Raw genomic sequence first — 21,251 nt, 5'->3', positions numbered from 1 at the left:
AAATCTGCATTGTTAGGTAACTTCTTAACTGATTTTTCTGCCTCTAGGTTCTTCCTACTCTAGTCTTTCCTAATATCTAAGTTACTTCTGAGCTCTGTGCTTATTTCTCCTTTGCTTAAAAATCATTCACATTCCTTTCTGTCCACAGGATAATGTCCATATTTCCTGTAGAGGCATTTAAGAACTTCCACAATTTGTCTTCAGTGTATTTGTCATAATTTGCCTTCCTATACCCCATCTACCTCCATGCCTTCACTGGCTTGATTACTATTCCTCAGCAGGCAGTTCCTTTCTTGATTTCAGTGCTTTTGTTCAAATTAGTCTTTTTTTTTTGTTTTGACATATGTGCTCATTCTTTCTGCTTAGTTCAGTGCTCCTTTTACATGAGAATCATCTGGGAAGCTTAAAAAATATATGTGCTTAAGTGTCACTGTTAGAGCTTTTGATTTGTGTGGTATACAGTAGGATCTTGGCAGCAGTTCTAACTGGAATGAAAAGCCATTAGTATTAGCTTTTCAAAGGTTGTATTCAGAGACTCAGCTGACATGTAATCTGCTCATTTTCACTTCTTTCAGATTTATGATTCTAGTCTCTGTTTATATAGTACCTCCTTTAATCTCCATTGTAGCATTTATTTAAAAAAAACCTGTCATCTAATATGAGATTTGTTTGTTCATTTATTAAAAAAAAAAGTCTATTGAACGCTGTTCTATGCCAGATGCTATCTAGATGTTTGGGTTTTGGGTGTCAGACAAATCAATGTATGTGGTTCTTGCTCTATGGAGCAGTCTAATAGTGGAGATAGACATTAAGTAAGTAAGCACATAGACTTGTTTTGTGAGTGTTTGTAAATATTCTCCAGGAAAATATCAGATTTCTATGAGAATGATGAGTGTGGAGACTGATGGATTTGAGGATCAGGGAAGGCCTTTTTGAAGAAAGAATATGAAGATGCCAGCTATATGATGAATAAAAGTGGGATTAGGGCTGGTAGTAGGGGAGATGGTATGGAATAACCTACCCCCAATAAGAAATGATTGGTCCTTTTAAGGAGTTTGTGGCTGGAGCCAGAGAATGAGATGGAATTGGAGAGATAGGCAGAGAGTAGATTATTAATGCAGGTTCTTATAGATCATGTTAATGAGCCTTGGATTTAATTTTAAGGAGAAGCCAGTGAATATTTTAAAGTAGGGGTTTGATGTGATCAGACTTAAATTTAAAAGTTCCTTCTCTTTGTTTGGAAAGACTGGATTGAGGAGAATATGGGGAGCATCAAGACTAGTAGCAAATAGACAGTTAAGATGCTGTGGTAATATTCTAGGAATTTCAGGTTTGAAATTCAAGATGTATTAAAGGTGCATTTTGAATGTTAAAGATGTTTTTTGAAGGTGGAACCAAAAGGGTTGGTGATGGATTGTATGTTATTGATGAGTTAGATACATTTTTGAGTAGCTATATATGGAGATAATTTGACAGAGGTGAAAAAGATAATAGAAAAGCAGGTTTAAAGTTTTCAGAGTTAGATATGTTAAGTTTGAGATGCCTCTGAAACATCCAAGTGGAAATAGTGAATAAACAGTTGGGTATATGAGTTTTGTACTTAAAGAAGTCTGGGCTCGGGTGTAAATTTTAGACCCTTGGGAATAAAAATGGCATTTATTGCCAGGGGATGGAATGCAGTCAAGTTGGGAGAAAAGGGAAATGGACTTTGAAGAAAAAGTTAACATTTAAATATCAGAAAGGGAGAGGAGAGAAAACAGAAGAATGCAGCTGATATCATATAAGCCAACAGAAAAGATGCTGCCTTTGGAGGATTGATCTGATGTTGATATGAAAAGATCAGTATTTTAGGAGGATTATTCTGATGACTGTTTAGGATGAATTTGGATTATAAGACTGAAGCTATGTTTCTCTCTGTGATGAAGAGAAATCATTGTTTTCAGGCAGTAGTTATTTTCCATTTTTGGAGGCCAGGATTTCATTGTATTTGGGGTCCCTTAATCTAAGAAGTGAAGATGACAGACAGAAAAATGAGCTTATGTTATCTTGTAATACTTAAGAGAGGAGTTTGTCAGCTAAAGGGACATCTGGTTGCTAGATAAGATGTTCTCTTGTTGAGAGCCTATACTATGCCAGACTTTGTTCTTATGCTATATTCTTTATGTCATGTTCTTATCTAATCTTCATACCATTTCTTATAAAGTAGATAGTATCATCCCTTTTTTTTTTCAGAGGTTGAACAACTCACCCACATTTACACAACTACAAGTAGAAGCTTGAGTTTGAAAACAAATCCATCTGATTTCAGAGCCAGTGCTTTTTATCACTTTGCTGTAATTGTCTCTTAAATAGGAATGTCTAGAGTTTTTTAACAGCAGTGTTGTCAGGTTTTAGAAATGTAAACTAGAAAAAAAGAATATTATTTTTAAAAAGCTGTTTCTTTATGTTTTTTAATTATAAAATGTAAAACTAAAGGATTAGCAATAAAAAAGGGAACTTCACCTGATAGCTTACTTTCTTTGTATGATTGCCTTGTATGCTATTTGGTTCTTAAAAATGCTAAGGGATCATTGAACAAGTTGTACTTGATTAATAATGGATAGCTTGGATAAAGGGATGGTACATTTCTAGAGTGTCACTAATTTTTGCTTTCTAAATGGGAACAAATAAGCTGTGAAATTTACATCTAGTGGCAAGCTTTAGATTACTGCAAGCTAGACACAAGTTGAGTCTGGCCATGACTCTGGAGCACTTAACTAGCACTTGTCAGATATTGTGCTAGAGTGTGACATAGAGCATTGTATGTGCATTGTTTTCATTTGCTTCTTCCTAACAGTAACCTGTTTGACAGGGATCTTACCTTTTGTTGGCATTGAGGCCCCAAAGTGTTTTTCTAAAAAACTTTTTATTGAGATAAAATTCACATAACATGAAATTCACCATTTTAATCTTTTCTTTTTAAACTATACAATTAAGTAGTTTATAGTATATTCACAAAGTTGTGCTGCTATCACCACTGATTCCAGAACATTTTTAACACTGTGCCCATACCCCCTGCCAAAAAAGAAAACTCAACCTCTCAATTCCAACCTCATCTCATTCTCTGGAAGCCACTAATTTCCTAAATAGTATTCCATAGCATAGGTATATCGCACTTATTTGTCTGTTCATGGGTTGATTTCAGTTTTTGGCTGCTGTGGGTAATGCTGCTGTGAACATTTGTATAGGCTTTTGTGTGAGTGTATGTTTTCAGCTCTCTTGGGTCTATGAGAGTAGAATTGCGTGGTCATGTGTAAGTCTGTGGTCTTCCTTGGTGGCTCAGCTGGTAAAGAATCCACCTGCAGTATGAGAGATCTGGGTTCTATCCCTGGGTTGGGAAGATGTGCTGGAGAAGGGAACGGCTCCCTACTCCAGTATTCTGACCTGGAGAATTCCATGGACCATATAGTCCATGGGGTCTCAAAGAGTTGGACACGACTGAGCACCTTTCATTTTCACTTTCATGGTAACTCTGTATTTAATTTAAAAACGGCTGCACCATTTTATATTTCTACCAGCTATGTATGAGAGTTTGTTTCTCTATATTCTTACCAACACTTATTTTACATTTTAAAATTTATAACCATCCAAGTATGTATAAAGTATTATCTCATTGTGACTTTGATTTGCATTTTCCTAATGACTGATAGTGTTGGCATCTTTTCTTGTGCTTATTCGTCATTTGTAGATCCTCTTTGGAGAAATGTCTTTTCAAATCCTTTGCCTAATTTTTTAAAGAGAGGCTATCATGATTTATTTTTCCATGTAACTTAATACTTTCCCATTTCCCTGAATCAGTTTCTCCATAAAACATTACAATATTCTTTCGTGTGTGTGTGCTAAGTCACTTCAGTCATGTCCGACTCTTTGCGACCCTAAGAACTGTAGCCTGCCAGGCTCCTTTGTCCAAGGGATTCTCTAGGGAAGAATACTGGAGTGGGTTGCCATGACCTCCTCCAAGGGATTTTCCAACCCAGGGTAGAACTTGAGTCTCTTTTCATTTCCTGCACTGGAAGGCAGTTTCTTTACCACTAGCGCCACCTGGGAAGCCCACAATATTCTTTCACGGTACCCTTATTTTAAGGGGAACATAGTCATTTGCAAGCTAAGATATTCACAGGCTGTTTATAGTACTCATACATTCTGGCCTCTTTTTTTTATTGTGGCAAAATATGCATAACATAATTTTTCTTTTTTTACTGCTGTAACCCATTTTTAGGTATGCAATTCAGTGACATTAAATACATACATTCTCAATGTTGTGCAACCATCCATTTCTGGAACTTTTATTTTTATCATTCCAAAAGCAAGTCTACCCAATAATAACAGTAGGGAACTTACATTTTTAGAATCTCTTGAAATGGAATCCAATTTACATCACATAAATTTATTTCAGCTTTGATTCATTTTCAGGAATATATTATATAGAGGGTGATATATTGTATTCTTTAATTTTTATGACTATCACTAATTGTTACTATTTGTGAAATGATTTCTTGAAATGGCAAATGTGGTTACTTTGAAAATATGTATATTTTATTATTTTACATATATATATAATACACATAACTATCTTTATACATTGCATGTACTTTGAAGTTGAGCATATATATATTTATATACTATAAATTTATAAAGCTTATTATTTTAGGAAACTCAAGAATATACCCGAAATGTTGTTAGATATTGCCTTGAAGCTCTTCAAGACTGGTTTGATGCTATTAACTTCGTAGATGAGGTATGTATATTTTTGATATATGTAGAAGCATTTAAGAAAAGAAGTGTTAGATCTCATTTAACCTTGAAAATAATGAATGTCTTTTCATGCGATAAGGGAAAGATTTCAGAATAAGCATAAAATCACTAGGCTTTAAAAAAGGAGGAAGTAAGAAACCAATTGTTTGTTATTTAGGAGATTCTACAGTACATTAACTGTATTTGCTTATCTCCTAGAGAAGGATATATTTTTTATGTTATTAAATGTATATTTCTCAGGAGTGAATATCAGTTTCTTTCAGGGAGGAAAAAGTGACAGTGCAAATTAGAGGAGATTGATGGAAAAGTTACCACAACTTTATTAATTGGTCAGTGTTCTGTGGGCATGAATAAAAGTAATTGTTATTGATAATAAACTGAGAAGAATTAAATAAAGAATTAAAGAAAAAAGAATAAAAGATTAAATAGAATTTGAGAATCAAACAATATGTCTTTTATGATGTTTAAAAGTTTCTTGTTTCTTAAAGTGCTTTGACATATTTGTTTCTGAAAACAGCCCTGGTTAAGTAGGGAAGATACTATTATCCTTTCCTTTTTTATAGATGTAAAATGGAGATACAGAGATATTAAATGACTTGCCTGTAGTTTTATGGCAAACTACTAATAATTCTGGGTCCAGAGCCTACATCTCTCAACTGCTTGTCTGGTAGTATTCCAGCCATACTAGCTGTTGGCAATGGAAAGAGCTTTAGAGTTAGGCCTACCTGAGTAAAAATTGTTGCTCTGCCACAAATCAAGTAGCTGTAGACACAGTGTTGTCTTGACAGTGTTTTTGTTTGTTTTAAAGCATTACCGAGTCTCTTTAAGATAATACTATTAGCCAGTGAGGATTGACTAAGAGGCATGTATTTCATATGTGATAAATATTTGTTCTGTCAGCCTGAGAATGGAGGTCAGAAGGTATTGCAGTATTCCAGCACAGATGAAGTAAATAATAATTTTTGAACTGAATTAAGACAAGCAATCACTTAGAACACAGGATGGGATAAATTTTCCCACAAGTGTAGGCCGTTTAAGAATCCTGAAATTCTAAGTATCACTTCTGAGTGTATAGCAGAGCAACAGCAGAGTAGTTAGAGTCTTCTCTCCTAAGAGGAAAGTAGAACTTGTGTTCACCCAGCAAATATTTATTGAATGTTTACTATGTTCTAAACACTGCAGATACAGTGATGAAATGGTTCCTAATTTGAGGAAATGGAAGACAAGTAAATGGCTAATTTGATCAGAATGCTTCTGTATAAAATTGTGACCAGGGTGCTGTAGGGGGATAGAGTGGAGCATCATTACCCCGAGGGACTCAGGAAAAACTCCCCAGTAGGAATGTCGTTTCAGCGAAGTCTTATGGTGTGTTAATCCAGTGGCAGCAAGTTTATATAGCATTTGAGTCAAAGGGAAGAGCATATACAAAGGCACTACTTATGGTGTATGAGCTTATATAACAATAGATAAAGCCAGAGAGTCCTGTCTCTCAAGAGTTGGACAGTTAAAGGAGGTTAAAACTATAGGGGGCCATTAAAAGGTGACAAATGGAGAAGTACAAGGTTAAAGTAATGTTTCAGTAAGACTACCACCTGGCAGTATGAAGATTTAATATGCATTTAAAAACAGATTTAAGTAGATGTATTAATTGAGCTTCTTTTTAAAACACTTTTGAGGCAGCCTGATTTAAAGGAGGGGTACTTTATTATGAGTACAGAGAGATCGTTCAGGGATCTTATGGCATTCTGGACTTCAGGAACTGAGTGGAAAGCTGAACAGGAGCTCTTGTCTCTTGCTTTTCCTTGCTCTTTCTGCCTCAATCTTTTCTTCCCTTTCTGTAGATTGGTTTTTCTGTGCTCTTTTTTTTTTTTTTTTGCCTTTTTAAAACATTATCTTCCTATAATTGCCTTATATTGCAGTTTCAGCCATAGTCCAAGAATCTCCACAGCCTTTAAATCCCAGTTCAGTTTTCAAGTGAGAGAGAACCTCATTGCCCATGATAGGATAGGGATTCCCTGCCCTGATCTAATCAGATGTGACTACTCTAAACTTGACTGGCAGGCTCCAATTCCTGCGTGTATGTATGTAGAAAGTGGGGAGGAAGGGACATTCTGAGAAGAAAAGGGAGGGTTGTGAGCTAGGCAGATACCACAAAAAGTTTCTTATAGAGGGTAAGAATAGAAGCAAAGGCTAGCACTGAAATCTGGGCACTAAATGTTGAGAGCCTGAGCTAAGGTTGGTTAGAGGCAATATGAAAAGAGAGGAAAAAGTAGAGTTAAGAGGTACTTAGAAAATCAAACACACTTTGATGCCTTATCAAGTGGAGGAGATTTGAGAGAAGGAAAGAGGCTACATTTCAGATTTGTATTACTGGGACTTTGCAGAAGAAACATTGAGAAAAATTGAGTTTTAGGGCAAAGATGCTGAGTTTTGTCTGAACACAGTGTATTTGTGGTCCCCATGGGATGTTAATTAAGTGTTGATGTTCAGCAGATACTTGAATGTAGGTTTTGGGGTTCAGGAGTGAGATTTCTGCTGAGATTTAGTAGTCATCTTGTGTTGGCAGCTGAAGCTGTCAGCTTTATCAACTGAATAAAGTGTCTCAAATGAGAAGAGTAGAAAGCTGAGAATGGAATCTGAGGAACACCTCAGTATATTTGGAAGAAGTGATAAAAGAGTTTTTCAGGTAGCTTATTTGTGACATTGGACAAACGGAGATTATGGAATGTAAAACTGCCGAACAATGTATGTTTAGCATATGCTCAAGCCTTAAAAGACAAGATAGAGCCTATGGCTTAGCAATTAATAGAAATGTGTGTTGGGTACTGTGTTCTTTTACTTGATCCTCACAGTTGTCCATCTGCTTATTATCTTCACTTTATGGATGAGGCAGCTTAGGCACAGAGAAGTAACTTGCTCTGTTTTATAGCTATAGGTGGTAGAGTCAGGATTTGAATGCATGCAAACCCAGCTTATAAGAGTCTGCTCTTCACCACTGTTCTTGATGCTTTCAAAGGAAATTGAAGAAGATTCTGATTTAGCTAGTTAGTGTATGTTGTGTTACTCAAATGATGATAGTAACATAGAGCAAACTTGTTTGATTTTTATTTTCGATTATGGTGAAATGCACATAAAATTTACCACCTTTTAAACTTTTTTTAAAGTATGCAGTTATTCACATTGTTGGTGCAACCAACCTTCAGAACTTTGTTTAGTAAAACTGAAACTCTGTTCCCAAAAAAACCAATCATCTCATTTTCCCTTACCCCAGGCTCTGGCAGCCATCATTATACTTTGTGTCTCTATGATATTGACTGCTCAGCATACCTAAGTGAAATCATACAGTATATGTATTTTTGTGGCTGGTTTATTTCACTTAGCATAATGTCTCGAAGGTTCATCCACATTGCAGCATGTGTCAGGATTCCTTCCTTTTTCTGGAAGCCCAAACATTTATCAGAACAACTTTCTATAGATGTTTATTCACATGTTAAGGAGGATCTTATTCTCATACTGGTTTTGGAAAAAACTCTTTCAGGGATGGTGACATATTTCAAATCTTTATGACTCAATATGATACTATGTTAGCATATTATGAGAATGTTTTGGCTAGATTTTTTTCAACAGGAGAAAACTTTACTAATAATTTATAGAAGCATTAAAAACAAATGATACCTTTTAATGTTTCGGTTTTCTGGTTTGTTTAAGAAAGACAACTATTTGTTTGCCCTTTAGCAATAGTGTGGCCCATGGGAGTCACAGATTTAAAATACACTTTTTGTAATATCCACAAGATATCAAAGATCTTTGACTTGTACTGTACTAAGCTTTCCTATAGAGACTGTGTGTTCACCACTGATACGGGGAGCATCTCATCCAGCTAGGTAAGCCCATTAACTGCACTTCAGGGTAGGGCTGTAGTCAGACCCTCAGATCATTCTGAATATAGCAGACTAGCTTCTCAGTTCACTATCTGTTAGCTTTAGGAAGTTACTTAAGTTTTTTAAAATTGAACTTCCCTATTCATAAAATTGGAACATTGAGTTTCTACCCCAAAGGGTTCTCCTAGGATTAAATTAAATAGGAATAAAGTTCTTATCAGCACAGTGACCGGCACATAGTAAGTGCTCAGTGAATGTTAGCTGTGATTGTTGTTTTTGTTATTATCATCACATTTGTTGTGCATGCATTTGAAGATTCTGAAATGGCTGACTGTAAAGGGAAATGTCTTCCATCCCTTGTTCTGTACAAGATGTGTCAGAGGAGTAAAAGTTGAGTATATACTCTGTGCCTTTAAGGAACTTGCATTTGGTTCTTTAAATCCGAATAATTTTTTCTACAGTGGGTTTTTAAACTATAACTTCTAAAATCTTACTTTTTGATAAAAAAAGTGTAGGCCAGTAAATCAAGGTAGAAGTGTTGTTTTAGCATTTTAAAACCTTCTTTGAATTCGGTAAAGTATTATTTGACTTCTGGATTTTCTTCCTTTCCAGCCAGCACCTAACCAAGTCACTTTTCATCTGCCACTACATCGTTATTATGCTATGTTTTTGAGTAAGGTAAAAGTTTTCATTAAATACTCTGTTCATCTGTTTTATGAACATTGGGAAATATGTATTGAGTTAGTAACTTTTTTTATAACAATTTCTAGGCTGTGAAATGTCAAGAACTAGATTTGGATTCTGTTTTGCCAGATCAGGAAATGTTAATGAAACTAATGATTCACCCACTCCAAATCCAGGTATGTCCTTAGGCTTGGGCTGGCTGGAGCCCCCGGTGGCTCAGACGGTAAAGGATCTGTCTGCAATGCAGGAGACCTCATTTACGGTTTCAGTGAATGTTGTTATAAATGTACCCAGTAGTCATCGTAGAAACTTAACTCTTATATAAGCTCCAAAAGAAGGAGTGTATAAAATATAGTGATTATTTTAAAATTATATATTTGAATTGAATATCCTAAGTACTGGACAGAATATCAGGCTTATGCTATGATTAAACTGTAAAATATTTTGAAATGATTGTTTATCATAACATGATTTTATAAAGGTTGACTTTAGATGACTTCTTTGTTCAATTAATTTTTGTTTTACTAGGCAAGTCTTGCTGAAATACACAGCAATATGTGGGTAAGAAATGGTCTGCAGATCAAAGGACAAGCCATGACCTATGTCCAGTCTCATTTCTGTAATTCCATGATTGATCCTGATATTTACCTGTTACAGGTAAGCCAACTTAGTGATGCAGATGTTGAACATCAGAAGTATCTCATTTGTACCTGTGGGATTTTAATTTATAGAGGTGACTAAATGAGGACACAGAGAGGTCAGTGCTATTGAAAGAAGAATTTTATTACTTACATTTTTCAAAGAAAGAGGGGCATGCCATGCCACGCAGGACCAAAGATTTTTGTCAGGAGGCAGAAGGAATGAGGGGAAATCCTAGATCAGAAGCTTTATTGGGGTTTCCATAGGAAAGGCAAGGCAGGGCTGGGGAAGTAGTTTAGCACTGGCTAGTTTGAATCATCTTGGTGAACTTTGGGGCATGAAGGCTATCCCCAGCTATCTGGTACCTGCCCTGGCTAAGGGGCCTGGGGGTATATTAGCTTGGTCTGTGAGTTAAATAAAGGGCAAGAGTGACTGGCATATAAAAGACTTGCTTCCAGGTAAGCTGTTTGAACAAATATGATACAGAAAATATGAGGAATGATAAACACAAGAAATAAAACCAGGGAATTCCCTCGTGGTCCAGTACTTAGGACTCAGTGCTTTCACTGTCAAGGCCCCAGGTTCAGTCCCTAGTTGGGAAACTAAGATCCTGCAAGCCATGTGGCATACCCAGAGGGGGAAAAAAGGAAGAAAAAAAGAAAAAGAATACTGAATAAATAAATACCGACTACTGAGAAATAAACTTTGTGGGTTTTATTTTTATTTATTTAATGATCTTTTAAAGGTTTGTGCATCTAGACTTGATCCAGATTATTTTATTTCATCTGTCTTTGAAAGGTAAGCATAGTTTTATTAATACAGGTATTAGGAAGTATTTGGAATTTAAGTTAATTTTGTCTTAACTTTAAAAAAATCTGTCTCAAATATTCTTTTAATAGATTTAAGGTAGTGGATTTGTTGACAATGGCTTCACAACATCAAAACACAGTACTTGATGCAGAGCATGAGAGATCCATGTTAGAAGGCGCTCTTACATTTCTTGTGATTCTTTTGAGTCTTCGTTTACATTTAGGTAAAAAGCACTAATACAAATACTTGGGTACCTCCCTTTCCTCCCCTTACCCTGTGGTAGTAACTGGTTTATTAAAAAAAAGGAAAGGATGCATTTCAAACTGTTGACACTATATGTTTTACCGTTAGTACTCCTTTTAGAATATTCTTTGACCCCTTATTTAAGGGACTGAAAATAGCAGGGTTAACTGCAGTTATATTGGGGCCTTGTTTTCTTTGCACTATGATTTTTGAAGCATCTCATTTTTGGTAAAATAACTTAATTGTGTGGTAAGTTGTTTCTTTATAATATATAAATATTCAGATATATTAATTCTATTTTTAATTTTAGGAATGTCCGATGATGAGATTCTCAGAGCAGAGATGGTAGCCCAGCTGTGTATGAATGACAGAACACACAGTTCATTGCTGGACCTCATATCCTTTTAACAGTTTAATTTTCTTTTAGTTGTAGGATCTAAATTTCAAGTAATATTTTTGGATTAAAGATATATCACTTCCTGATTAAAACTTTTTTTTTTTGAGATTGGAAAATAATATGGAAAAAAACTCCCGATTTTTTGATCAATTCTGTGTTCAAGACCAGTGGCAGATTTGCCTCTAATCGTCACCTCTGAGTGCTCTTGTTAGACCTTGTTTAAGCATCAGAACTGTTTGCTCTGGGCACTCCGGAATCTGACCTTCTAGGACAGCAGTAGTAAAAGGGAACTGGACATTTGGTGAAAGGCAGCTAGGTCTACTGTATTTGTATAACCAGGCTGGAATTCATCATTAAAATTTAGAGTTATGTCTTATAATTATCAGTTTTAAACATTCTGAGTATTTTTTTCTGAGAATTCAGTTTTAAACCAAGAGACTTTGAAGGGCAAAGACTATTGTCTACAAACTTTAAAAACTTAAGGTTCTCGCTATAGGACTGAGGATTCAGTGGACACTTTATTTTTTTTTTTGAGGTATTGTTAATAAAGTTTTAGACAAAGATTATCATGTTATTTAGTGGTAAAATTTGCTTTATGAATTTTTGACTAAATTTATTTTGTACATTATGATTTTGTTTGAAATAATTGACTAAAATTTTATGAACTGGCTCCTATTATAAAGTCTATTTGATAACCTTGAAGATTTTCTTAAGCAGACAACAACTTGATACTGTTTGATGATTTCATTCAGCCATTATGTACTGTGTATCAGTGCTGTAAAAGAGCAGAAGAATTATCCGTAACTTTGAATTTAGAAAAAATTATATAGCTTTAATGTGAAACCAATAGGAAAGAATCTAGGGTTTTCTGGTTTTCTTCTTTTTGAAAAATTTGGTTAGTATCTTTTCATTATTTTGAGGAGGATATTTTGTGTCTTTTATGAAACAAGCTTTGCTCTTAAAAATCTGGGCTGAAAAAAAAATCTGGGCTTATATTTAGTATATTGTCTTTGATTTTCTAAGACAAAGTATATAACATTGTTTGCAAGCTGATGAAAATGGAGATTAATTTTAAAAGGTTTTTTTTTCATTTCCTGAAATTGTATTCATTTGTTTTGGGGGAAATATACATCAGAACTACTTCAGCATATAATTTATTAGTAGGATATTAATTAAGCTGTCTTAGAAATAAGCTGTTTTAAAAATTAATCTGCATTAAGCTATTTTAAAAATTCACAATTAATAAAAAGTTATTATTGAACTGTTGTATTATGTAGCCCTCTTGTGGCCAGCTTTATATATTACAGCTGATTGAGTTCAGTTCAGTTCAGTCTCGTCATGTCAGACTCTTTGCGACCCTATGGACTGCAGCACACCAGTCTTCCCTGTCCATCACCAACTCATGGAGCTTGCTCAAGCTCATGTCCATTGAGTTGGTGATGCCATCCAACCATCTCATCCTCTGTTATTTCCTTCTCCTCCTGCCTTCCATCTTTGCTGGCATCAGGGTCTTTTCCAGTGAGTCAGTTCTTCGCATCAGGTGGCCAAAGTATTGGAGCTTCAGCTTCAGCATCAGTTCTTCCAGTGAATATTCAGGACTAATTTTCTTTAGGATTGACTTTTTTGATCTCCTGGCAGTCCAAGGGACTCTCAAGAGTCTTCTCCAACACCACAGTTCAAAAGCATCAATTTTTCGGCGTTCAGCTTTGTTTATGGTCCAACTCTCATATCCATACATGACTACTGTGAAAACCATATCTTTGACTAGATGGACCTTTGTTGGCAAAGTAATGTCTCTGTTTTTTAATATGCTGTCTAGGTTGGTCATAGCTTTCCTTCCAAGGAGTAAGCGTCTTTTAATTTCATGGCTGCAGTCACCATCTGCAGTCCTTTCAGAGCCCCAAAAAATAAAGTCTGTCACGGTTTCCATTATTTTCCTATCTGTTTGCCATGATGTGATGGGATCAGATGCCATGATCTTACTTTTCTGAATGTTGAATTTTAAGCCAACTTTTTCACTCTCCTGTTTCACTTTCATCAAGAGGCTCTTCAGTTCTTCTTTGCTTTGTGCCATAAGGATGGTGTCATCTGCATATCTGAGGTTATTGAAATTTCTCCCAGCAATCTTGATTCCAGCTTGTGCTTCGTCCAGCCTGACATTTCACTTGAGGTACTCTGCATTTAAGTTAAATAAGCAGGGTGACAATATACAGCCTCGGCATACTCCTTTCCCTATTTGGAAACAGTCTGTTGTTCCATGTACTGTTCTGACTGTTGCTTCTTTACCTGCATACAGATTTTTCAGGAGGCAGGTAATGTGGTCTGGTATTCCCATCTCTTTAAGTACTTTCCACAGTTTATTGTGATCCACACAGTCAAAGGCTTTGATGTAGTCAGTAAAACAGAAGTAGATGTTTTTCTGGAACTCTCTTGGCTTTTTGATGATCCAAAGGATGTTGGCAATTTGATCTCTGGTTCCTCTGCCTTTTCTAAATCCGGCTTGACCATCTGGAAGTTCATTGTTCACATACTGTTGAAGCCTGGCTTGGAGAATTTTGAGCATTACTTGGCTAGCATGTGAGATGAATGCAGTTGTGTGGTAGTTTGAACATTCTTTGGCATTGCCTTTCTTTGGGGTTGGTTGGAAAGAAAACTGACCTGTTCCAGTCCTGTGGCCACTGCTGAGTTTTCCAAATTTGCTGGCATATTGACTGCAACACTTTCACAGCATCATCATTTAGGATTTGAAATAGCTCAACTGGAATTCCATCACCTCCACTAGCTTTGTTCGTAGTGATGCTTCCTAAGGCCCACTTGACTTTGCTTTCCAGGATGTCTGGTCCTAGTCCAGTGATCATACCATCATGGTTATCTGGGTCATGAACATCTCTTTTGTATAGTTCTTCTGTATATTCTTGCCACCTCTTAATATCTTCTGCTCCTGTTAGGTCCATACCATTTCTGTCCTTTATTGATCCCATCTTTGCATGAAAAGTTCCCTTGGTATCTCTAAGGTTCTTGAAGAGATCTCTAGTCTTTCCCATTCTGTTGTTTTCCTCTATATCTTTGCATTGATCAATGAGGAAGGCTTTGTTATCTCTCCTTGCTATTGTTTGGAACTCTGCATTCTAATGGATATATCTTTCCTTTTCTCCTTTGCCTTTATCTTCTCTTCTTTTCTCAGCTATTGGTAATGCCTCGTCAGACAATCATTTTGCCTTTTTGCATTTCTTTTTCTTGGGGATGGACTTGATCACTGCCTCCTGTACAGTGTCACGAACCTCCATCCATAGGTCTTCAGGTATTCTATCAGGTATGATTCCTTGAATCTGTTTGTCACTTCCACTGTATAATCATAAGGGATTTGATTTAGGTCATACCTGATTGGTCTAGTGGTTTCCCCCTCTTTCTTCAGTTTAAGTCTGAATTTGGCAATAAGGAGTTCATGATCTGAGCCACAGTCAGCTCCAGGTCTTGTTTTTGCTGGCTTTATAGAACTTCTCCATCTTTGGCTGCAAAGAATATAGTCAATCTGATTTTGGTATTGACCATCTGGTGATGTCCTTGTGTAGAGTCTTCTCTTGTGTTGTAGGAAGAGGGTGTTTGCTGTGACCAGTGCGTTCTCTTGGCAGAACTCTATTAGCCTTTGCCCTGCTTCAATTTGTACTCTAAGGCCAAATTTGCCTGTTACTCCAGGTATCTCTTGACTTTCTACTTTTGCATTCTGAGTCCCCTGTGATGAAAAGGACATCTTTTTTGGGTGTTAGTTCTAGAAGGTCTTGTAGGTCTTTTTTAGAACTGTTCAACTTCAGCTTCTTCAGCATTACTGGTTGGGGCATAGACTTGGATTACCGTGGTATTGAATGGTTTGCCTTGGAAACAAACAGAGGTCATTCTGTCATTTTTGAGATTGCACCCAAATACTTCATTACAGACTGTTTTGTTGACTATGAGGGCTACTCCATTTCTTCTAAGGGATTCTTACAATGGTCATCTGAGTTAAATTCGCCCATTCCAGTCCTTTTAAGTTCATTGATTCCTGAGGTGTTGATGTTCACTCTTGCCATCTCCTGTTTGACCACTTGCAATTTACCTTGATTCGTGGACCTAGTGTTCCAGGTTCCTAGGCAGTACTGTTCTTTACAGCATCGGACTTTACTTCCATCACCAGTCACATCCACAGTTGAGCGTTGTTTTTGCTTTGGCTCCGTTTCTTCATTCTTTCTGGAGTTATTTCCCCACTGATCTCCAGTAGCATATTCGGCACCTACTGACCTGGGGTGTTCATCTTTCAGTGTCCTATCTTTTTGCCTTTTCATAGTGTTCATGGGGTTCTTGAGACAAGAATATTTTAGCAAAGAAATTTGGAAACTAGAATACCTTATTAAGATTATAAGTCTGACTTTTAGTTATTAATTTTTTTTCTTGACACATGCATCATATTCCAGAAAATCCAAATCCTAAAAGTGGTATTATTCCAGGAAGTTATAGCTTTGAATCAGTTTTATCAGCGGTAGCTGATTTTAAGGCTCCTGTTTTTGAACCTGGAGGTTCTATGCAACAAGGCATGTATACTCCTAAAGGTATGTTTATATCTATGAATGTATTTTGTCAAATATCAGGTTTTTTGAAGGTTTGTTGTGTATACCGAAACAAAATGTTTGCCTTTTATTTCCTTAGCTTTGGCTTTCCCCCTCAACTTTCTTATACATGTATGTTTGTCTTTTTTAGTATATCGTGATATTGGTTCCTTTTATTTAAAAATCTGTGGTTTATGTCATAGTAAGACTTCTGAGATGAGTCTAAATTATAAAAAGAACTTTATATATGAACACCAGTTAATGTTTGTAAGTGAATGAACTTGAATAACTTAAAATATATACTTAAAAACACTCTGAGTGTATTTGCCCTTTAAATTTGATTTTGAAATAGTTGTCACTATCCTAAGTTTAACTTGAAACAGTTAAAAATCTATATGGAATGCTGATAATGTTCTCATATGTTTTGAACCTTTGTAAATACATAGAAACCTTTTCCTTAAATGATTGGTTTTCTAAGGTTTACCCCCTGGATTTGTAGAGACATGCTTGACAAAAGCCAGAAGTAGGTGAAATTTTGATCCATTATCTTTTCTTCTTCACTTTCACATATTCATTAAATTAAAATTTTGAAGAAAGTAGAGGTTATAGGTTTCTTGCACCTCTGACCTGCGACACTTGTCTAAGTGAAAAAATGGTGCCCAGTTTGAAGTTGTAAATAACATGTAGTGTGTTTGATAAAAGGCACCAGAATAAGCCGTATCATGTGGGAATTTCCAGAGAGTTCACAAAGGTAGCAAGAACAATCCAGAGTCTCTGGTTGGAATGTATTCCATTAAAGGAAAAGCACAGTATTTCTTCATTGTAGAGAATGCTTTGTAAGATGAACTTAGAAGAATGATGTTCTTGTATAGTGCTATGCTTATTAACAACATGTGATGTGAGCATTACCTTTGTCAGACTTATTCATGTTGGCATCCTTATTAAAATATAATTTTCTATGCCTAAACCCCAATCTGCTCTCATCTCGATTTCTGGGGATAGATTCTGGAAATCTGCTTTTTTTTAACCAATCTCTATAGGATGATTGTCACACAGAGTAAATTTTGAGACACCGAGGCAGAGCACTGGATATTTGAAGATTAGAATCAAGAAATTGAGTGTCATATTCACATATAGGACTGAATTGTATCAGCTAGTTGTGCAATGTTGAGAAAGTCAGTTTTTTATCTTTGCATTTGACTTCTTTGTAAAGTAAGAGTTGGAATGGATGAGTTGTTTTTAACCTTTTCTTTAAAGAGTGTTTAAATTTTTAGTTTTGGGGAATTAAGCCTTAAATGAATTTATTATACAAAAGCAATAAAAGCAGACCTACTCTTGTTAAAATGAGTGTGGGTAGTGGACATAGCTTCTCATCTGTTTTACCATTTCCTTGCTCCTAAAGTTGTTGTTTGGTTGCTAAATTGTGTCCTACTCCATTGTGATCCCATGAACTGTAGCCTGCCAAACTCCTCTGTTCATGGGATTTCCAAGGCAAGAATACTGGAGTGGGTTGCAGTTTCCTTCTGTAAGAGCTCTTCTCAACCCAGGGATTGAACCTGCGTCTCCTGCGTTGTCAGGCAGAGACACCAGGGAAGTTCAGTCAAATTAAACTTTACCATGTTTTAAATTTAAGATATACTGAAGTGTAATTAGTCATTAGAGTCGCAGTGGTAAAGAATCACCTGCCAGTGCAGGAGACGCAGGAGACCTGGGTTCGACCTCTGGGAAGATCCCCTGGAGGAGGAAATGGCAACCCACTCCAGTATTCTTGCCTGGACAATTCCATGGACAAAGGATCCTGGCGGGCTACAGTCCATGGGGCTGCAGAAAAGTCAGATACGACTGAGCGACTGAGCATGCACGCACAGTTAGTCCTTAGCGATTGACTTGATTCCTAAGAAGTCATCAGTGTTTTGTTTCTACTCTCTTTTGAATGATAGCTGAAGTCTGGGATCACGAATTTGACCCCGTCATGGTCATTCTTCGAACAGTTTACCGTAGAGACGTGCAGTCTGCAATGGACAGATACACAGCATTGTAAGTCTGCTATATTGATTAGTATAATAATGGATATCTTCTGTTTATATAAAAAAAATTCAGTTATAACACAAATGTGATAATGCTCTCATTAAAGTATACTTAAGATCTTTAGAGGAAAGAAATATTTTAAGATTAAAAGAGAATGTGGCTGAGATTTATGTTCTCTAGAATCCAAAATCTGACATTAATTTGATAAAAATAAATTCTGGAAAACACTAATAAGCATAAAAAATAACAAACTTGGAAAAAAAAAAACAAACTTGTTTAGTTGCTATTTGACCAGTGGAATTCAAAGCTTGATTTTGTGGTGTTCTACTTTTAAACCAGTAGAGGAGGCACAAGTTAAAAGAATAAAATGGTCTCCTATCAGAGATGATGGGTAACTACAAAAAATGTGGTAATATTGCTGTGTTCTTAACGACTGGGAAAATAGCCAAAATAAAATTAATTTTCTATGTAAATATTTAACAAAATAGTTAAAATGTTGATATTTGCAGAAAAGTTTTGAGGATATCTTTTTAATGGAGAATTCAGTTTTATATATTATTGTTGTAGATTGCTTTTTAATGTATTATTATATTGGCCAAAAAGTTCATACGGGGCTTTGCCGCTGGCTTGCTAGTTGAGAATCTGTCTCCAGTGCAGGAGATGTGGAGACGTGGGTTCGATCCCTGGGTCAGGAAGATCCCCTGGAGGAGGAAATGGCACCCCCCTATAGTATTCGTGCTTGGGTAATCCCATGGACAGAGGAGCCTGGTAGGCTACAGTCCATGGGTTGGCACAGAGGTGGACATGACTGAGCAACTAAACAACAACAAAAAGCCTGTAAGGTTCTTCCATAAGAGTTTACAGAAAGACCCACAGCAGTGTTTTGGCCAGCCCAATATTTCCTCTTGTTTTTAAACATTAAATGGTTAATGTATTGCTGAACATTATAGAATATCATCTTTCATGTGTGCTCAGTTCATTTGTGCTCACACATTTTGAAAACAAGTTTAAAATGATTTAAATGTATTTGATCTTCAGAAAATATTTGTTCATATAACTATCAAAGTGTAAATACAGATATTGGATATAATTGAAACTTCTCTTTGCCAAGACTTTGCAGTAATAGATATATGTTGAATTTAAGAACCATCATAGATACATCTGAAGAAAGTTTATAGTGTAGAATTTTAGCATGCTCTCCATTCCCCTACCCCCACCCCAAGAAAGACAAAAACAAAAAACAAAACTTAGTTCGGCATTTCTTTCTACTCTTCTCTAAAACTCTTGGGGAGATAGCCTTAGATTCTCCTCTCTTAGCAACCTCTTTATATAGTTTTTGTATAGTTGTGTAACTATTTGTTTGATTTTTACAACTATTTTTTTACTTTTTTTGTTATTATTTGAAGGAAGTTATTTTTGTCTCTCTCTCTTTTATACCTTCAGAATCTATCTCAGTGCTGGCATGTAATAGACATTCACAGTATTGTTCATTGAGTAAATAAATTTGAAATTGTTCATGCTGAAAATGAAAGATGGGTGGGAGGAAGCATTTCCATGGAAAACCTAGTCTGGCCTTCATAAATGCTATTTGTTGTCTTGAGTGGCTCTGCCTTTTTTCAGGGGGAGTGCGTGGTAGCTTGTCATTGAATATATAAGAATTAAATATTTAGTTAATTTTATTATTCTGCTTTACTTTGTAATACATAGCAGTTTGGACTAGGATTGGCCTGAAGCTTTCCAGGCCTTGAAAGAGTCATTAAATGCTTAATGTAATCAGTTTTAAAAGTGAAATTCAATTTGACAATGCACATTTATTGAGTAAGGGCTTCCCGGGTGGCTCTGTGGTAAGGAATACATATGCCAGTGCAGGAGACGCAGGGCACGTGGGTTTGATCCTGGGCTTGGGGTGATCCTGTGAAGGAAGAAATGGCTACCCATTCTGGTACTCTTGCCTAGAAAATTCCATGGACACCGGAGCCTGGCAGACTGCAGCCATGGGGTCTCAAAGAGTCAGACACGACTGAGCACACACATGCATTTACTGAGTGCATTATTATGTACCAGGCGCTCTGTAAAGCAAAGAGAACTGTGGTCTTTCATTTTTCAAACAGAAGATTTTTACTTGAGCTTTGAGAAATTAATTTCCTTCATTTAGACCAGTGGTTCCCAATCAGGATGAATTTTGTCCTCCAGGGGACATTTGCCATTGTCTACAGACTTCAGAGGGCTAAAACTGACATGTAGCATAGGCTAAGTCTGGTCCCCACAACTAAGAATTTCTGGCCTCGAATGTCATTAGTGTCAAGGTTGAGAAAGCTCGTTTAAACCTATACTGACATACAGGTAACCTTTTCTGTTTGTAGGTACCTTGTATTTTCTGACTTATTTTGTGTTATTAGTTGTTTAGAACCTTGTCATGTTTTGACTTGCAACTGCTTTGCATAGAGAAAACCATATTCTTAGAACTGTTTTTATTAAATTTCCTCTCTCCTATTTTGCTTTATATTTTTTCTCATTCTCTCATTCTCATTTTGCTTTTGAATTCCTGTCTAATACCTTTATAGTTTCCTAGAAATATTTCTGAAATGCGTGATGTTTCTTGGCAGTTTGAAAATCTTTGTTTTAAAGAAGTGTGTATTTAAAATGAAAAAATAATAACAGATAAATACACATTAGCTTCATATTAAAATCATTTTCATGTAAATCTGTGAAATTTTATGCACAAACTATAGTAACCCAATAATAGTTTGTATATTTAAAATAAGTATGGATATGAAGACTATGTTTCTATGTAAAACTTAATTGTTTTGAGATTTATTTTGTATATGAAATATAACATCTCTTTCTTTTGTTGATATGTCTTGTATGATGGCATAATTGACTGGTTCAGTTCTTATTATAACACAGCTGGGAAATAACCCTAAAGTGTGGGGCTTATTGTCTATTGGTCATTTTCATCTTCTTTTAGTTTTAAGGAACAAAAGTGGTGAAGCTGATTTTACTTAGTGTGATCTTTTTTTCTTTTAAGAAGGTGATAGAAAGGTGTTTTGAAGAATTATAGAGAAAATGAGTAGGTAAATTAAAGCTGTTTTGTCTCCAGAATCTACCTGGATACTAGGCACTTTGTAGATAATCAGTAATTGCTAAATGAATGAAAAGTGAGTTTCTTAAATTTTTTTTGTGCTGAGAGTTTAA

General features: G+C 35.9%; 1 protein-coding gene across 1 annotated transcript in view; it reads left to right on the top strand.

The window, feature by feature from the left end:
- The window catches only part of UBR3 (ubiquitin protein ligase E3 component n-recognin 3), a 194,818-nt gene that overhangs the window by 72,059 nt on the left and 101,508 nt on the right, over positions 1-21,251 (top strand). The window contains exons 11-19 of the mRNA XM_070476042.1: positions 4,691-4,777; positions 9,288-9,353; positions 9,446-9,535; positions 9,888-10,016; positions 10,744-10,796; positions 10,898-11,031; positions 11,362-11,446; positions 15,889-16,031; positions 17,969-18,065. Of these exons, the coding sequence (XP_070332143.1) occupies positions 4,691-4,777; positions 9,288-9,353; positions 9,446-9,535; positions 9,888-10,016; positions 10,744-10,796; positions 10,898-11,031; positions 11,362-11,446; positions 15,889-16,031; positions 17,969-18,065 (884 nt within the window). The remainder of the gene's footprint in view (positions 1-4,690; positions 4,778-9,287; positions 9,354-9,445; positions 9,536-9,887; positions 10,017-10,743; positions 10,797-10,897; positions 11,032-11,361; positions 11,447-15,888; positions 16,032-17,968; positions 18,066-21,251) is intronic.

This window comes from Odocoileus virginianus, chromosome 13 (assembly GCF_023699985.2).
Source record: "Odocoileus virginianus isolate 20LAN1187 ecotype Illinois chromosome 13, Ovbor_1.2, whole genome shotgun sequence".
NCBI lineage: Eukaryota > Metazoa > Chordata > Mammalia > Artiodactyla > Cervidae > Odocoileus > Odocoileus virginianus.
The sequence above is the reverse complement of the archived record's forward strand: the minus strand, read 5'-3'. Positions and strand labels throughout refer to the sequence as shown.